Source organism: Pieris brassicae, chromosome 12, assembly GCF_905147105.1.
Source record: "Pieris brassicae chromosome 12, ilPieBrab1.1, whole genome shotgun sequence".
Taxonomy (NCBI): domain Eukaryota; kingdom Metazoa; phylum Arthropoda; class Insecta; order Lepidoptera; family Pieridae; genus Pieris; species Pieris brassicae.
In genome coordinates, this window is record NC_059676.1 from 1,188,960 (window position 1) to 1,208,828 (window position 19,869).

The 19,869-nt window shown below is 34.5% G+C and overlaps 1 protein-coding gene across 1 annotated transcript in view; it reads right to left on the reverse strand.

Annotated features, from left to right (window-relative positions):
• The window catches only part of LOC123717443 (diacylglycerol kinase 1), an 81,062-nt gene continuing 61,193 nt past the window's right edge, over window positions 1–19,869 (reverse strand). The window contains exons 5-24 of the mRNA XM_045673429.1: window positions 18,858–18,969; window positions 18,437–18,548; window positions 16,913–17,077; window positions 16,314–16,436; window positions 14,925–15,049; window positions 14,595–14,671; window positions 13,557–13,717; window positions 12,303–12,416; window positions 12,140–12,231; window positions 10,517–10,657; window positions 9,823–10,075; window positions 9,236–9,322; window positions 8,179–8,269; window positions 7,565–7,667; window positions 6,371–6,457; window positions 4,917–5,072; window positions 3,968–4,112; window positions 3,577–3,645; window positions 2,920–3,032; window positions 1–2,401 (exon numbers count right to left, since the gene is read on the reverse strand). Coding sequence (XP_045529385.1) covers window positions 2,309–2,401; window positions 2,920–3,032; window positions 3,577–3,645; window positions 3,968–4,112; window positions 4,917–5,072; window positions 6,371–6,457; window positions 7,565–7,667; window positions 8,179–8,269; window positions 9,236–9,322; window positions 9,823–10,075; window positions 10,517–10,657; window positions 12,140–12,231; window positions 12,303–12,416; window positions 13,557–13,717; window positions 14,595–14,671; window positions 14,925–15,049; window positions 16,314–16,436; window positions 16,913–17,077; window positions 18,437–18,548; window positions 18,858–18,969 — 2,419 coding nt within the window. The 3' untranslated portion in view covers window positions 1–2,308. The remainder of the gene's footprint in view (window positions 2,402–2,919; window positions 3,033–3,576; window positions 3,646–3,967; window positions 4,113–4,916; window positions 5,073–6,370; window positions 6,458–7,564; window positions 7,668–8,178; window positions 8,270–9,235; window positions 9,323–9,822; window positions 10,076–10,516; window positions 10,658–12,139; window positions 12,232–12,302; window positions 12,417–13,556; window positions 13,718–14,594; window positions 14,672–14,924; window positions 15,050–16,313; window positions 16,437–16,912; window positions 17,078–18,436; window positions 18,549–18,857; window positions 18,970–19,869) is intronic.

Below are 19,869 nucleotides of genomic sequence, written 5' to 3' on the forward strand. Positions count from 1 at the left end.
TTTGTATAAAAAATCTTAATTCGCACGCCTAAAGAAGATTACGTATTTAATAACGTATAATACCTCGTCAACCGAACCGAACCGTTTAAAATGTTGCGATAGAGGTAGGGAATGAAAATTAAGAGTTGTGGAGGAAGGAATGTGTACTGTTCCTTCGACCTTAGGAGAGGCTCTTCGTCCAATATAGCCAATGACTGGTCGGCCCTTAGGCCCCAGTGACTATTTTGAATTGAACCTCGGTGTTCGCATTAGGGGCATTACAGCTCAGCTCGGCCGAAAATTACTTTTTTCGCGACTAGCGCAAGCGTTTCTTGCGAGATTTGGGCCGTCAATTCGGGCCGTCCTGGTCAATCGACTGAAAGGCAGGATGGAAGCTCACTGGAGTACGGAAACTACAAAGTAAGTGAAGTTGTACACATCCTTAGCGATCGGAATAGTTTTCTTAGCGAGTTTCGGGGTATGACGTGCAATGACGTGAGTTATAAGAGTAGATTTAACGTTTCATAATTGTATTTAAATAATAAAACTTAACATAACATTCTCATTCGATATCAAAGATTCACCGACTTTCAAAACATTGGGACGTTGTTTTAATTGGCACTATATTTACAAAAAGCTTTATCAATAGGTTTTCTAAAATAATTTATAAGTCCATCATGACATTAACAGAGTATTAAATTTAAATAAAATATATTTAAATTTTGTATTGGATTTGTATTGTACTTCTTATAACACTGAAAACGCACAATACAAAGATTTCTCATACACATTAATACAAGTATTTTTCTATTCAATTTAATACTTTGTCAAACTCATGTTATTTGTTGGTGTAACATATAGAGATTACATTTTGAGTGTGTTTTGCAATATATAATTTAAAAAATGCAAAATAATCAGTCGAATCCTTAAGTTAAGTGTAGAGTAGCATGAGGCCATCACAAATATATTTGTTCAAAATAAATTTCCTATAGGTTTTCTATAAAATATATGTTTCGTCTAGTTTATGTATGAATAGTATATGAAAAGAACGTCTCTTTAGTAATGGCCTCAATGTTAAATGGATTATTTAATTTCGAGACAAATATTTTCTTTCATATAACTTTGATGTTATTTGTTTTAAACGTTCCAGTGGACATAGTGTAAAGAGGGGTGAGGTAAGACTGTAAAACAAATGACGCAAGAAGCGTTGCGTCAAAGGGACCTATCGTGACAGGTATCAATCAATACGTCAGAGACGCTGTCCAGAGTTGATCAATCATAATCGAAAGGCATAGTTTTTTTGCTTCAAATTCTCTTTTGTGTTTGCACCTAAGTATTATGACAATTATACAGTGTTGTTCACCAAAACTATTTTTATACAAAACAGTAACAATATTTTTTTACAAATATTTCATTTATATTGCTGTAAGAAAAATAGCTTAGCAAAACCGGTTAACGGTGGAATAATAGAAGATTCCGGAAATATATGATATTTTATATATTATAAACTTGGTCATATTTTGCGTGGTGAGAAAAGTTTTCTTCTTTCATTGAGGAAAAAAACCCGTGAATTCAAGGCAGAATAACTGTCTTATATAGTTACCGGTTACATTTAAAAAATGCCTGCACAGAATACATATCGTAACACAATGTGACAAGACTCCTTTTTAATTTCTAGTTCTGAAAAATAAATGTTTTGGACATTTATTCGGCCATATCGGCATTGTCGGCCTTTAAAATGGTCTGGTATTTTCTAGATTTCTATTTTTAGAATATATCTTTTTAGATATACCCTAGCAAAACCAGCACGAAAAGTGGAACTAGAAGATTCCAGAAAATAATTAATATTTTGTTTTAATTTGGTCAGATTTTGCGTGGTGAGGAAAAGTTCACTTCATTTGAAAATAAAAAACCCCTCGATTTCAAGGCCAAATAGTTATTTAGTAACTGATTAGATAAAAAAATGCCTGCACAGAACACATAGTGTAACACAACCTGACAGAACCCCTTTGGAATTTTTAGTTCTGAAAAATAATGTCCAAATAATGTCGTGTAGGTCTAGGATTCTAGGAAAAAAATGCGTTAGGCCGCCCGTGGACTTTTTTTATAATAAACTTGATCAAAAGTATGTTATAGAGGTAATTTTGGTTTTTGGATTTCATATATTTCAGAATCCATTAAAATAAAATTTCCAACGCTAGTTTAACGTATCTCAGAAGCAGATTCTTCAGAATTGTCAAGAACTGACTCAAAGCTTTTGAGTTCAATTCACGGATTTTTTTATAAATTAATAAAACAATATTCATCTCTTTCGCACATTAGGAATTAATTAACAATGCGTGAACAGTTTGAAGAAGCCCCTGCCTTTCTCCGGAGCTGGTCCCATCAGCATAGGAACTTGGTTCTTATGTGTTATAGTTATCTGCAAAATTATTAGTTAGTATAGGTCTCTGGTGTGATTCTCAAACTTCAGGTCGTGGACTCGACTCCCGGCAACGCCTAAGGATTTGCTTTGTGCGCGCTATTTATATTTGCATGAACATATTATATAATTCATTAATTAATGCCTCAAGATATCTTCATAAAAAGAAATGTGCATTGCTGATGTGATTTGAATCTACGACCTCAAGATGAGATTTCAATTCTGTATCTGTTTCATGACCATTTTTCAATGTAATAGGCAAGTAGGTGATCAGCCTCCTGTGCCTGTGCATGAACACACCGTAGACTTTTTGGGTCTAAGGCAAGCCGGTTTCCTCACGATGTTTTCCTTCACCGAATGTTAAATGCGCTCATAGACAGTCCATTGATGCACAGCCCGGGATCGAACCTACGACCAACACAATTACCCTAAATAATACTAAATAGTTGCTTCAAGCCTCAGTTTAGATTTCTAGAAAACAATTTAGAAATATACACAAAAATTGTGCCCCAACATACCTTGCAAGGAGTCTGCATCCAAGGTTCTCCATCAATCTGCATGGGGAAGGTCTTCTTTGTGGTGATGGTGATGGAGCTGCATTGCGCCAATCGACGACCAGATGCACGAAGACCTACAAATTATTATGTATACAGAAAAGGATAAAAAAGAGGTAAACGGATGTAAAAAAGGCAAGAAAGAGGAGGAGAATGATATCTTCTGGGTTTGGGAATGGGTTTTAGAAGTCAATTACATATTTTATTAACTAGTTCAAAAGCAAACTAACCAAAGAAAATAATTTAGCCAATTTATAACATTCCTCATTTATTGTGAAAATGTACTCCTAATTATCCAAGTATAGTGTAAACTCTATATAACTACACTTAAAGGACTGTGCATCTTATGGCGTTATAGAGAGTTGTCGTTAAATGGAGAGAAGAAAAACGTATAGATAATCCATGACTCGTACTTATTAGTCATGGCTAACAACAGTCTACATATGCAACAAAAGAAAAAAATTCTTCCAATGTTTTTTATTAATTAAATTTTTTTCGATAACGTTTGTTTCGTAACAAGTTGACACGTAATTATTTTTCACAGTGGCTTTAATATTTACGGAACATTTTAGTAAACATTTATTTATAACAATAAATACGTAAAATAAAAAAAAGTATTACCCGTCCGCACTTGTCCCATATGCAGGCAGTTTTCTAATCCTATAACTTCAATTAGCTTATCACCAATATCTGAAAATAGCATAAAACACATTTGAAATTCAAACTTGTATATAACATAGTATATTATGCAATTAACACTAGTTATTTACAGTTTATTATTGAGATCTAATAAAAACGTATATGACTACCAAATATGTAGGCGCATTCACAGATTAGTAGAAAAAAATTTCATATATAGAAACTGCGCACAAATAAATAATCCAAACTCTTTGATACAAACTTTTTTGAATTTACGTTTATTATGTTTTGTTTTATTTTCTGTGCACAAAATGTATAAGCGCATTGACGTTCGATATTCAAAATACCTATAAAAATTTATAATAGTCTGTACCTTGTTGCGCATTAGGAAATCGGCCCCTTCTATGAGCCCCACTGGCGCCCCATAGATTTGAGCCGCCGTGTGCGTATGGAATATTTAGTAATGCCACACCTTGCAATGCCGGACCTTTGCTTAGTTCCAGCGATGAACCGTCACACTGCATTCATAAATTAAAATCGATAATAGTAAAGAAAATGTCCAGGCTCGGTGGAGTTCGGGTTTGATTCCAGGCGAAGATAAATGTTTCGGGATTTATTATATGCAGTATCATATAGAAATTTGTAAACAGAGAGCGCAAGCATTACGCCGAAAGCAAATTATTATAAAAATACTAGCTGCCCCCGCGAACGTCGTTTCTTCTTAATGTGGTTTTAGTTAGCCTTAATACCGTGACACGAAAGAATAATTTCACTATATTATCGTCACTATAATTTGAATTTGATTTACACTTCGGTCTAAGTAACACGTGGTTGGCTATGCTAACAATTTAAAAAAAAGAGAAAATTGAAGAAATAATTGAATTTCACGGTATTTCGTTTACTACAAAATAAATCAATTTGTACTTTAGGCTCAATTACACGTGGTAATCATGATATTGAATTGTAGCTTATATGACACGTTTGTCGGTTTACCATAGCAGTGCCATCTATTGATTACTTACTCAATCCAGTCGAAAAGTATCGACATCTGTTAGAATCTTTTGGAGTTAACAGATAATTGTGACTGTCAATTAATTATAGACAAATAATTTGCAATAAAATAAAATTGCGACTATAATTAAAGATCTGAGCTATCCTATCTCTTAAGTTGGACCAGACTGCTCACGGTGTGCCAATTTAATTTAAAATCGGTTAAGTAGTTTAGGAGTCCATCGCGAACAAACATCGTGACAGGAGATTTATATATATTAAGATTAATATTTTTTTTATTGAAATTATTTTAAAGAAAACAAAATACTTACAACGATATCTATATTCTCGTGTAAATTCTTGCAGCTGGCAGCGAATTGCTCAGACGTCGCAAACTCAAAGTACCACAATTTGTTTTTCATCCGAGAACTGAACTTGTCGGGATTCCTTTCACGCTCGGTGTGGAACTTTACACAAATTGCTGCGTCCTGAAAGCATTTATTTCTTTAAAAAAAAGCATTCTATCAGCGTGAGATTTCAGGTTTGTTCTCGAAGGTTCGAACTGTGCACCAATGGGCTTTCGTTCTATGTACGCATTTAGCATTCGCCTAAACGGTGAAGGAAAACATTGTGAGGAAACCTTAGACCCAAAAAGTCGACAGCGTGTGTCAGGCACAGGAGGCTGTTCACCTACTTGCCTAATTGATTGGCAGGTGATAAAACTGAGGGCGAGACGCACAAACCATGCAGGCCAAGAAATGGAGCGAAAAAATTAAATGTACTACAAGTTTTTATTACTTTTAACTGGATGGCAATTTATTAAATATTTATGAACCTTGATAAATAATATTGAGCTATTCTGTAATTAGTCCTTGGTTGTACGAAATTTTAACAACTTAAACTAACCAACTAATATTTAAAAAAAAACTAAATCAATGGCACTACAAGCTTTTTAGGTCTGGGCCTCAGGTTTCTGTATCTGTTTCATGATCATTTGTCAACCGAATAGGCAAGTAGGTGATCAGCCTTCTGTGCCTGACGAACGCCGTCAACTTTTTGGGTCTAAGCAAACCGGTTTCCTCACGATGTTTTCTTTGACCGTTCGAGCTAATGTAAAATCCGTACATAGAAAGAAAATCCATTGGTGCACAGCCGAGGATCGAACCTACGACCTCAGAGATCACACGCTGTAGCCACAAGGCCAACACTGCTCCTATTCCAATACTCATATTAAGAAATGTTAATGCGGGAGGCTCACCTGATGTTAAGTGATACCTCCACCCAAGGACACTCTCATTGCCAGACGCTCGCGAGTGCGTTGGCGGCCTTTCAAGTATTGGTACGTTCTTGAAGGTAGGTGATGCTTCGGTGTAATGGCTCAAGGAGGAGTTACATTTTAACCGCTCTCGCGTGCGCACTAACTAGACCGTATAAACTTTTATTCCCAATTTAATGATCCAGTACTTGGAGTGTCCCACTCCACTGTTGATGGTAAGTGCTAGTTTTAGTCTAATAGATTATTGGATTCCTTTTTTTATTATACTGCGAGAGCCGAATCAGTGCATAGTATTTTACCGAGGAGAAGGAGCATCCTGGATATAGTTTCCTAATACCTAGATTCACTAATAAAGCTCTAATAACTAAAGACCATTTGCCGAACATAGGTCAAAATTGAATCCCGTTTGTCAGAAACGTGTTTACATACAAATAATTCATAGCTGTATAGTTAGGGATCCTATTTCTTGTATTTAGGATACACTTAACAATAAATAATGCAAATACTTACGACTCCAATAGAAAAGTAATTGTTAATGATGTTATATGGCACCGAAGTGGGATGAGGGGCCGAGTCAGGCATTTGCACCAACTCACACTGAAATAACATATTAACAGCTTCACAAGACGCGGCACGAGTTTTGAATTTTTCTATTAATATCGTGAAAGTACTTTATGCTACTGGCTGATATCGATCATGATTATACATCCCACGGTCGAACACGAACTGTTGGAACTACCCTTTATTTTAGGGTTTTAAAAAATAAAATTTATTTTAAATATAATGATGAAATAATTCCTTACAATAAATTGGAATTAAGCCAAAGAATGTCTTACCGCGACGTGATGAAACCGAACTAAACTCAATAATATTTATTGAGTGTTAGGTTTTATCATAAATTGGTGATAGTATTGTCTTTGGTTAACATAGCTTTTACACATTGAAAGAAAACGATTCTGATCTACTCAGGGTTAATAATTTAGGATATTTAAAGAAAACACTTTTTACCGGATTAAAGCTATGTATTATTATTAACTTATAATTATTAACATAATTTTAAATTTACCGACGTTTCGCGTGCTTTACAGCGTGCGTGTTCACGATGACGGAAGACAAAAGGTGTTGAATGTCAAAAGTATCACAGCTGTAGAGAAAGTTGTGTTATCTGTATTTATTTCCCCGGAGTTGGTATCGACTAAAAGATGACGGGTTTTTGCAGAAATGACTCACCGTGTCCTCTGTTTTCGCGGACCTCCACAAAACGCTGTAAAGCACGCGAAACGTCGGAAAAATTTAAATTTAAAATTATGTAAATAATGATAAGTTTATAATAATACAAATAGCTTAAATCCGGTTAATTTTTTTTATTTCCTTTCAATAAATTGATGATCTGGCGAAAGCGTCAGCACTCAGCAGTATTCTGTACAGAGCTGTATTATAACAGAACGAAGCTTGCGTTCAATGCGTATAAATTTCATACAACATAGCCGAATTAGTTAATTTAATGATTTTTATAATTTTTTAATCTTGTCATATCGGACGATTGACATTTGCGGTCATTTGGAATGCTAAAGAAGCATTCAAGAAGCTTTGTGTGCTTAGCAGGACGAGACGGTATTTCGCTCTGGGCCACCGCTTGGAACTTTATAAAGCGCAAATTACACACATGGAGTACATGGAGTTAATAATTGAAATAATACATACATCGTGCGTCATATTCTCGACGTGTATATGCCATCGGTCCATCATGATGGTGCTGGCCCGAGATATTTTGTCCAATATCTTGTGTATTGATTCACCTTCGTATCTAGAATACATAAATACATTTTAAAACTAAAAATATATGTTTAAACTTTAAAATATTAAAAAATAATAATAATGTATCTACTTCTTAATTGGTATTTTTTCTTTAATATCTTCCAATTGATTTATCCTAATCATAGTATTGTCTTTTATTAACATAACTTTTACATATTTAAAGAAAACACTTTTTAACGGATTGAAGCTATGTTTGTATGTATGTTAGAAGAAATGACTCACGGTGTCCATCATCTTTTAGTCGATATCAACTCCTGGGAAATAAATACAGATAACACAACTTTCTCTACAGCTGTGATACTTTTGACATTCAACACCTTTTGTCTTCAGTCGCCGTGACCACGCACGCTGTATAGCACGCGAAACGTCGGGAGAAATTTAAAATTATGTAACATAATTATAAGTTTATAATAATACATAGCTTTAATCCGTTAAAAAGTGTTTTCTTTAAATATCCTAAATTATTAACCCTGAGTAGATCAGAATATGTTATTTCTTACCCCCCACCCCATCGCAAACAACGAGCCAGATCATTGCCAGTACCCAGTGGTATTACTCCAACTGCGGGCTGCATCTCCATTTGAATCTTGTCTAAAAAACAAATAAAACAACTGCTTGATAATAAATTGAAACTATATATACATATTTATATATATATATATTTATTATATATATATTTCATTTATTTTATTATCACTTAATTACACTACAATATAAAAAAAATGAACATAATTAAATCAAAAGGAGGGCAACTGGCGGCCTTATCGCTTTCGAGCGATCTCTTCCAGGCAACCACTAGCTTATCATCAGCTTATCGTGTAAGAAAGAGACGAAAGAGTGATTTTGTTAAAAGAGTGAAAATACACTAATTCCGATTTTTATAAGAGAATATATAAGTGTCAAGAGAAGAGTATATTTATTTATTTATTCATTGAGGAAACAAAACAGATACATCTCTAAAAGTAACTTAAAAAAACTTAAATTAACACATTGGATATATCCACAAAAAGTTTCACTGATAAAGTAATGAATCGCTACGCTACAACCATTTTAGGTCTGGGCCTCAGATGTTTGCATCTGCTTTATGCTCAGGTTAATCTAATAGGCACGGTGATTAGCCTCCCGTGCCTGGCACTCATCCGACTTTTTGGGCCTAAGGGAAAGTTTCCTCACGATGTTTTCCTTTACCGGTCGAGCGAATGTTAAATGCGCACATAGAAATAAAGTCCATTGGTGTACAGCCCGGGATCGAATCTACGACCTCAGGAATGAGAGTCGATAAAGCCACTGGGCCAACACTGCTCTCTTAATGGCCTTTATTATTAAAAAAATAATAAGAAAATATTTATCGTTTGTATGCCTCAAAACGTACACACACTTATACATTGCATATTCACACACACACAAGCAAATTATTATCATTATCATTGTTCGTACACAATGTTAGTAGTATATATGATGTAATTTGTTTTTGATAGCCATTTGTGTAAAAATAGTAATTGATCTAATAAATATATAATAAATAACCACATTAATGTAAATACATATTTGTCTTACCCATAGTTTCCAAAACCCAACCGACAGTACCATCGCCACCACAACATATAACTCTATAGTTCTTAACATCTTTGAACATTTGTAGGCCTATAACAATAATCATAATAAAGTATTAAAAATCTCGTGCACACTATAATAAGATTTTAGAAAGCTAATAGGTTATTACAGCCTGTTACATAAATAAAAATATGTAGATGTACTAGTCTGTGGAGAAAGAGAGTCGTCGTAGCGCTGCTAGATAACTGCAGTGCTAAACTATTTTTTTGTTATGTTGGCAACACTTACGTCATTATAGTTCCACTGAAATCGTCTTGATACTTTATAGGAAATAATTAAAAGTGTATCACTTTGTGGACAAATGAGATGAAGCGAAGCAAATGAGAATTATATTTGTTCGCATGACTTCCTATTCCGCAGACTGCATTCAACTAATTTTAAATTTTACGTCTACTAGACTTTTCATATTACACAATATATTATTAAATATTCTTAGTAAACAAAGGCCGGGAAACACTGTTTTTATTTTAAAGACAACGGATCAAACAAACTAAATAACCAAGTTTTATGAACAACTTAATTCAACCAACCTTGCATAGGACCACCCTTGGCAATATCATGAACCTGTCGCGGGTTCAAGATGTACTGGAGCTTCCTCAGCACTCTAGAGCCCTGTCTCCCCCCACTTTTGGGGTTGATGAATACGAGAAGGGGACAAGTGCCCTCCGGAGGTGTTATCTGGAAGGAGATTGGCGGAGCTCGATGCTCCTTTTTTTGCTCTTTCTTCTCCTCTGCCCCCGCGGAGATTGAGATCGGCAGGGAGATGGAGATAGGAAGAGCTTGCTGAAATAGATTAATAATTACAAACATTTGTAGGACTATAACAATAACCATAGTTACATCTCAACAAAATATTAGAAATCTCATTAACACTACAATATGATTTTAGAAAGTTAAACTACACAAAATTATACAGCCTGTTACATAAATATTTTATAGTTAATCAACGGGAATTATTTAGCTCAGAACTTTATTTTAATATTATATGTTTTCCGTATTATTTCTTTCAAATCCCGTGGCCTTCCACCATGGGCCAGACCCATTTCTACGTGTAACTGAAAATCCGTCATTTATGCCTAACTAGAGATAATCGATGTTTGACATATGTGTTAAAGACTAGAGAGGTAATACAATCTAGGATTACAGATCGTTAAGCATTTTCATATGATCACAAAGTAAATGGTAAATAAAACTCCGTAAACTTATCTGAAAAGAGAGTCTCACCTGTTCCGCCTGCGGCTTATGAGGCAAAGAGCGCTGTCGATCCAATACCAAGGGTCGTATGGCGGTGGGGGGTAGGATGTGTTTCGCGTGACGACCCAGGGTACACGCTCCACCAGCGCTGCCCACACAGCGATTGTGGAGCTGATTGTAGATAACGTTTACATCATTACATATTTAACTGTTGCCTTTTAATTCAAAGTCATTGAAGTGAGTTATGGTGAATCGAATGATTAATGGAAATATGGCCGCCCAAAACAGACCTGGCAACGAAGCATAATTACAGAGGCGAAGGAAACTGGAATGACGTGGAGATAAATTAAGAGAGCTGCCCAGATCCGATCACTCTGGTTTAATACGTTGGATGCCTTTTGCCCCACTTGGGGGACATAAGACTTTAAACCTTACGATAAATTCAGAAAGTAGACTTAATTTATTATTGTTATTAAAGCCTAATATAAATAATAAAACTGTCCGTACAATTCTTATAATAATGAAGTTCTTATGTAAAATATTATATTAACTAGGAGTCCCGACAGACGTTGTCCTGTCTTAACTATGAATATTGATTAAAGCATTTATTTTTAAGGATGTTCATTTTTCTTACATCTTTTGACAGAATGTGTGCTGCAAATATCGACAATATTTACAGCACGCATTTTGTCAATGTTATGTCAAACGCCATAAGGTTACATGAAAAATGTTTGAAAAGTAAAGCGCTATGAACTGACAAAACATTGTTATCGTATTACTTAATAGTGGTAGTTAAGTATTCTTAAATTTTCCGCGCAATTTTCTTAATTTCGTAAGAACCTTTACCTGACAATAACAAACATAACAAAAAAAGGGACCAAGGGAAATATGGATTAATTTATATATATATATATATATATATATATATATATATAGATTACTGTAAAAAAAAAACACTGAGCGTTGGTGGTGTGCTGTGGTATAATAAACTACCACAAAATATAAAAACTGCAGACAGCCTGGCAAAATTTAAATTAAGACAAAAAGACCATCTCTTGAGTGATCCCAGTTTTCTACGTAATAGAAAGTTCACCCAAGTTCTACTCCGCTAATTCATCCTTGAAGCTCTTCAATGACCCGTGATAAATTGTATCTTTAGTATATAAGTTTATTAGTAATTGACTATTGTCTGTTATAAGAATAAATGTCTTTTAATCTATTTATTTTTGGTCAATAGAATAAAATTTCTTCAACTTTCGTTCATATTAACCATATTCACCTTTACTATTGGTTTAACATAACTGTTCGTAATAGTCTTAAAAGACGCAACGTGCTCGCAAGCTAAGCTATACATATACATATATTTATAAGTAGATTAACTGTGTTAATGTTTATGGCTTTTGTGTGTAAAGTACTGGAAAGTGGAAAATAATATTAACAATAAGGCGTAATTCAATTCCCGCCCCGCATCGTAACATTTTACAAGAGGCCCCCCCCCCCCCAAATTTGTTACGTAATATTTGAACGCTCCCTAATGTAATTGTTTAGATATTGTATAATAAGAAGCTGTACGAATACTGATAAGCAAATAAAAAACATCAGGTGAGCCTCTGGCCCGTTTAGCCCTGTTCAATAAAAAAATAATTAACTCACAGTAATGTGACACCAGCGACAATGGAGTCCAGTAATGCCATTGTAGCCTTTAATCTTTTTCCGGCAACGCGCACATTTGCCGTGACAATTTCCTGTAAAACATACATACACACATTAGAATATATCAGACCAGACTAGTGATAATTCTTTCTGCTGGACATACCTTCAATCCAGTGATGCGCGAGCGTAGAGGGCGCTCGTCTCGCTTTACAATACGTTGCGATACACGACGCAGGCGCACGCTGCACGCAACGCTCGTGAACGGTGAATTTACAAACTGTAAATTTAAATAATATCTCAAATTGAGTATGGACCAAGGTAGAATAATCCTCGACGAATCCATGAAACCATTGAGTACTAAGTGGTCACAGGTTCTGGTGGCTATTTTGTTCTGTTCTATAGATCCATTTTAGTATGTAGGTACTATTTAAAAACCTAATTATAGTGACAATCATTTACAATTATCCATACCACAGGTTCTTACCTAGTTTGGAAACCAACCCAATACCTTCTCAACTATAATCTTATTTATTGTTGTAAATGTTATATGGGAGGAAATAAATAAATCAACTACATATTAAAATTTAATAAATAACTATCCTACTTGTCTCTAGGGTTGCTACCCGTACTTTATAATAAAGTATTTTACGCTATTTCAGGTAATTGTAGTTTACATTTTTTTTATAACAAGATATGTTTATTATGGAATATAAGATACAGGTATAAAAACAATAACTAACCATAAAATAAAATAAGTAAAATATATTCGCCCTTTGAATAGCTAGACTAATTCTTTGTCCGAGGTTGCCAGCTCTCCGGTCTCCTGTGATATCGACTAACCTTTTTGATATTTTCTTAAAAAGCCTTATATAGCGTTAGGACACCACGGACCAAGGGTCTCGACACCGAATGGGCAAAAGCGTATTCGGAGCCTTCACCACTGTATTTGCAGGCTTTAGCTTTATACTTAACGAGAAGAAAAAGGTACCCGATAATACTTTATTTGGAATTCTTTAGTCGTAAATATTTTTTCGTTAAATGGAATTTATCTATTGGCGCTGAATCAATTTTTAAATATAGATTATAAAGATGCTGTTGCATTGCAATTTTTAGTCGAGATACTAATTTAATAAAATTGTACATTACGGATATACTTTGTTTACTTGTGCATTATAACTAATTATATAATTAATCTACTTTAATTGCAGGTGGCAACCCTACTTAGCAAGCGTACGTACAAAGAGCTTCATAATTTGCAAGATTAAATTGTCCCTAGTACTTCGGAATCTGTATATCAGATCACCAGGAGGCAAACCTGCCCAGCAAATCCGAACATATTGTTTGCACTCGTATTATTGATACTTCTAATAGTATATTTTACCATTCGTCATACGTGGTTTTTATAAGTTATACTCACAAATACAACACAGCCCTTTTTTCCCAAGCCCCACCAGGAGGTTCAAACACAGATTACAATAGGCAGGTCGATTGAAATGCTTGAGTCTCCAGGCGTGTTCTCCATCCTCTTTGACATTCGTGTCCAAACCGAGCAGTACTAGTAGCGGGATGGTGGTCATTCTGAAAAAAAAAACATTATTTGCCTTTGCCTCAGATATATAGATCAGATAGATAGATATATATATACCTTTGGTCAGCCTATGTTTGACATACATTTGAGACGTTATAGAAGATATTTTAGGTTTATATTTCCTATAACTTCCATCACACATAATTAGCATTTCATGGTTGTTTTTGTATATTATATAATATTTATTTATCACGTTCATTTAGAAGTTTTTTTTTAATTTGTAAAAAGGTTCTATTTCTTTTAAACTGGATGATAATTTATTAAATATCTGTGCGTCTTGATACATCATTAATTTTCCGTAATTAGTTTATGGTTGTATTCACCATAATTGATCAATATTTCTTAATGAATATTATATGTCTATATCTTAGATAATATGTAGGTAGAAAATATATATTTTTTTGTAATTGTTATGAGTACCTACTCATTAATTTTGATTGGATTATAATTGAGATTTTTAGAAGTACATACTTATTGCTAATATATATATTTTTTAATGAAATATACATATACGCCTATATCATTTACATATAGCAGTGTTGGCCTAGTGGCTTCAGCATGCGACTCTCATTCCTGAGGTCGTAGGTTCGATCCCCGGCTGTGCACCAATGGATTTTTTTCTATGCGCGCATTTAACATTCGAACGCTGAAGGAAAACATCGTGAGGAAACCGGCCTTTGACCCAAAAAGTCGACGGCCTGCCTGACGCACGGCACAGAAGGCTGATCACCTACTTGCCTATTCGATTAACAAATGATCATGAAGCAGATACAGAAATCTGAGGCCCAGACCTAAAAAGGTTGTAACGTCATTGATATTTTTTACCTACTAATAATTAATTAAGTAATTATTACAAGACATATTTACCCTCCACGTTTCCACTCATCAAGAGACACGGTACCATCAGCATCATAGTCAATTTCTACCATCATATCTTGGAGAATCTAGAAGAGAGAGAACAGAAGAAGATATTAATTTGAGGCCTTAACATTGTCCCTAGTAATAGCAATTTATACTCACGATAAATAAAAAAAAACTATTGGCCTCAATTTCTACGTAAAAAATAACCTTAATCACGAAAACAAATTTAATCTTGTTAAGACATAAACACAAATGGAAAAATGCCAAGATTATAACTACAAACATACGCAAGATATTGATTAATTCCGTCTTAATAAGAGTGTTCCTATAACTTACGGGTCGTAATTCAGATGTCTCCCAACCAAGGTACTCGGCGACTGTCATCATTTGGTTCACAATGCAGTCCATTTCATTTGTGTCCAAAACACCGTTTCCGTCCGTGTCGTATAGGCGAAACATGACTAAAAAAATTATTTTAACACACTCTGAATTAACTAAGATTCATAAATTTGACTCAATCCAATCTGATGCATAGAAACAAAGGTCAAATTCTAATATTCTCTGAGCAGCTTTTACTTAAAAAAAATTTTTTAAAACAAACAGTACCACGGAATGATTGTAATTTAGTTAACCACGGGGAACTGGCGTTAAATCAATTTTGGCTCAACCATAATCTGTCACGAATAAAGTATTTATTTATTTATTAACAACATCCAGAATTTCAAATGTTTTTTTGCTTCGAATCCACGTTTGATTTAACATACAGTTTTCAGGTATTTTTAAGTTATCTTAATATATATAAATCTCCTGTCACGATGTTTGTCCGCGATGGACTCCTAAACTACTTAACCGATTTTAAATTAAATTGGCACACCGTGAGCAGTCTGTTCCAACTTAAGAGATAGGATAGCTTAGATCTTTAATTATAGTCGCAATTGTATTTTATTGCAATTTATTTGTCTATAATTAATTGACAGTCACAATTATCTGTTAACTCCAATAGATTCTAACAGATGTCGATACTTTTCGACTGGATTGAGTAAGTAATCAATAGATGGCACTGCTATGGTAAACCGATAAACGTGTCATATAAGCTACAATTCAATATCATAATTACCACGTGTTATTGAGGCTAAAGTATAAATTAAATTTATTTTGTAGTAAATGAAATACCGTGATATTCAATTATTTCTACTTTTTAAATATTTGGTGTTAGCATAGCCAACTACGTGTTACTTAGACCGAAGTGTAAATCAAATTCAAATTATAGTGACGATAATACAGTGAAATTATTATTTCGTGTCACGGTATTAAGGCTAGCTAAAACCACATTAAGGAGAAACGAAGTTCGCTGGGGCATCTAGTCATTTTATATATCATTTTCCACTACATAAATACTATTATTAATATCGAGTTAGCTACTACAAAAGCAAGTGGTTAATATAAAGTTATTACTTTGATCTTTAGACGTCTTTGACACTGTGTATAAATTTTTATACACAGTGTCAAATATAATATTATATATTACAATGTCATTATTATTATTGTATGGTTTTATAAGCAATGATATTTAATATTTAATAATGTAATTGCTGTAAAGATTGAGCATAAAAACGTTTGACCCAATACTTATGCAAAAATTCATTTAAGTTAAGCTCAGCTAACTAAATCAAGTTCTTCACGTAGGAATAAATCTCGCCTATTAGGAAAAAATAGATTACTTACATTCCAGCTTATCTTCAGGCCTACCAGCTTCCAGCAAAGATAAGTAGCACACAATATCCTTGAGTGAAACCCGAGCGGTGTGAACTTCCACAGTCGATGAGCGACGCATTAAGAGCTTAAAGTCTGGAATATATTGGATTGTGTTTCAAATATTCTTTGTGGTGATATGAAATCATGATATGCCTCTGATAATGACAAATGAAAGGCGAGGCGAGACGCTTTTTGTTTATGTGAAGACGGAATCTGGAGATGCTATTGACAAATGACTATTTATTTATTAAAGTTCACCACATGTTGAATGCTATATCTACAGTTTACGCTACGAGTTACCTATTCTGATATAAATGAAAATTATGTTAAACATAAATTTAACAAAATGCAAGAAAATTATTACAATTTCATTTTTAGATTCAACTTTTTTATTAGAAATTCAGGACTTCTTCGTAAATGTTACAGATTTTTTGTGATCTATATCTCTATTCTATTTGATCTTTTATTTATTTATTTACACTTCTTAACACACGAAAACTACGTAAGACGCGCGCCTATCTTCCAGGTTTATTGGGATTGCCCTATAACAAGAGTGTTGTAGATGATACCTTCGATCTTAGTAGACTGGTTGACTCGTAGCGAGTTGCTGCTCTTCCTGCTGGAGTTCCTGGACATCTGACTATGTGAAGGACTGGTCTCATTCCTGCCTACGCCCAGTTCATGAGCGGAGTAGGACGGATGGGTTGTTACTGAGAACATTGGATGTACGCTGCCTGTAAAGAATGATTTTATAATAATACTAGCTGCCCCCCTTACAGATCACAGGTGGACGAAAGTAGTAACTACATGGAAAGGTCCACCATGCCAACGGTACAGAGGCAGACCTTACGCTCGATGGGATGATGACATAAAAAATTTCGGGTCCTCAATGGATGCAAATAGCTCGAGATAGAGAAAGATGGCAAGCCTTGGAGGAGGCCGGAGACCCGGAGAGGGTTCCTGATACATACTACCTGTTACAAATATTTACGAACTCATAGGATAACCAGATATTAGTGGATCGGGAAATAGTTTAAGGCTTAAAATAAATAAATAAAATAAACTAGTTCATACCAACATGGAACATTTTGCTATGCTACCCCAAAGACAGTTCGGTTTTTCTTTAGGTTTTTCGGTGAATATTGCTCAAAAAAACCCAGAGTTCAAGTTATAAGTTTTTAATTAACAAATATAAAATAGGGATATTAGAGGGGTGAAAATTAAGGTTTGTATGTATTTTTATATGTTGTACCATAAAAAGGAATAAAAACCAAAAATTTAATTAACCCATTATCACTTAGGGTTTTGAAACATAGATAGGGGTACGGGGTTTGAACAGACTTACTGAATATACACAAAAATTATAGTAATCGGTCGAGCCGTTTCGAAAGAGGATGGAAATGATTTAAAAACATCGAGAATTACCAAGGTTTAAAGAAAGAGAATGTAGTAAAATTTCACAGAAATACTTTTTACTAACGGGAAAAATATGACTCAATACCGTAACCTACAGAATAGTAACTTAGCAAAGTAGTCCCTTATAAATCCACACAACTCCGCAAAACTACTTTAAAGAGAGAAAAAGAATCGAAAAATTATCAGCGAAAGCTGATCATGTAAAACAAAACACCGAGTTTATGTAAGTAATATAATAAATATGTAAACGAAATAAAAAATAAATCAATGGCGCTACAACCTTTTTAGGTCTGGGCCTCAGATTTACGTATCTGTTTTATGATCATGAAGTTAATCGAATAGGCAAGTAGGTGATCAGCCTTCTGTGCCTGACGCACACCGTTGACTTTTTGGGTCTAAGGCAAGCCGGTTTCCTCACAATGTTTTCATTCACCGTTCGAGCGAATGTTAAATGCGCACATAGAAAGAAAATCCATTGGTGCATAGTCGAGGATCGAACCTTTGACCTCAGGAATGAGAGTCACACGCTGAAGCCATTAGGCCAACACTGCTCTATGTAAATGAAATAGGCGTATGTATATTTCATTTAAAAATAATATTAGCAATAAGTATGTACTTCTAAAAATCTGTTATAATCTTATCAAAAAATTTAAATCACTTCAATTGTCTTTAGTTACCAGTTCTACTCCGAGACCCCTTATCTCCATCCACAGAGTCACTGGAGCTTTTGCCCAGCTGCTGCAACCGCTCGGCCAGACCATGAATCTTCGAAGCTAGACTTAACTTTCCCTAGAAAAACGAAACACTACTTACTAATATTATAAATTATAAGATACTAAAGTACATTGTCTCTCTCTTCAGTCGGCAGCTCATGTCTGAACGTCATGGTCAGCAAAGATCTGTTTCCACCGATTTGTGTCAGTGTGTACAATCTGGAACAGCCACATGATCTTTCTTTCTGTGTTACCAACCACTATCAGTTTCCCCAAGTTCTCATCGCCTATGAACGGTGTATAGCCATTACATATAAATTACATTTTAATTAACAAGTTTTATTGTTTAACACAAAACATATGAATATGTCTACTTTATCGTTACCTGATGATCGCCATGTGCGGTGACAGCGGCGCATGCTGCAGTGGAACTCGCCGCCGCCATTTCGCGTAACGCTGGCCGCTTGTCACGGCGGACGAACGAGAGGAATAAATGTCTGAAACATTTTTTCAATATGACATAAAAAAACGAGTTGAGCATGGCGTACAGACCCGATTGGTCACGCAAGTTTGGCTCTATACATCGGTAGCAAACAATGTATATGGTGAGAGAACGCTCAGGTTGGTTACGGCGGCTGATACATGGATTACTCAGTCAGTTATTATATAGCCTTACGTTAACCAACGTAAGTAAATTGAAAAACTATTTTTGTATATGCATATGTCGACTTCCTAAACTTCCTATAGTTACATAGATACAAACCAGACCGGTTTTCTAATGTAACATATCGTGATGTTATTACATTATTCTGTAAAATACATAAATTGAAAAAATTCTGAATGTGTATACTATACTATATGTGTATTATATACTATATCTATATTATTAAATGATTTTTCTAAAATCACTGTCTACAGGTTACAGAATCTTCTTCACAGAAATATTTATACCATAATGATTAGAATACAAACAACAACTATGAATGACAATACACAAATCTGTAATTTGTCTGACAGACGTCAGATGTCACTTAAAACTACGGCATATTTAATTGATACAAACAGATGTCCATTGATTTAAACTAATGTTAAGATGCAAAATTGTGGAAAGGCAAAATTTATTATTATTATTAAACTGTATTGCGTAATTTAATAGATTGAAAACAGTCTTCTAGTTACAGGCCCGTACTGTAGAGCAAAAGTTCGGCTGTGTACTTCGAGAGCAAACAACGTCTAGTGAGAGAACCTCAAGGTATTTGCTACCTACCGACCTTGATTGGTGTTAAGAAACATAAAAAATAAGTAGAATTTTTACTTACAACCGACCTATTGAGCGTCTAGGTGGGTCTGAGTCCACAAACTATTAGTAGAATTACTTTTATATGAATTTGTCGCGC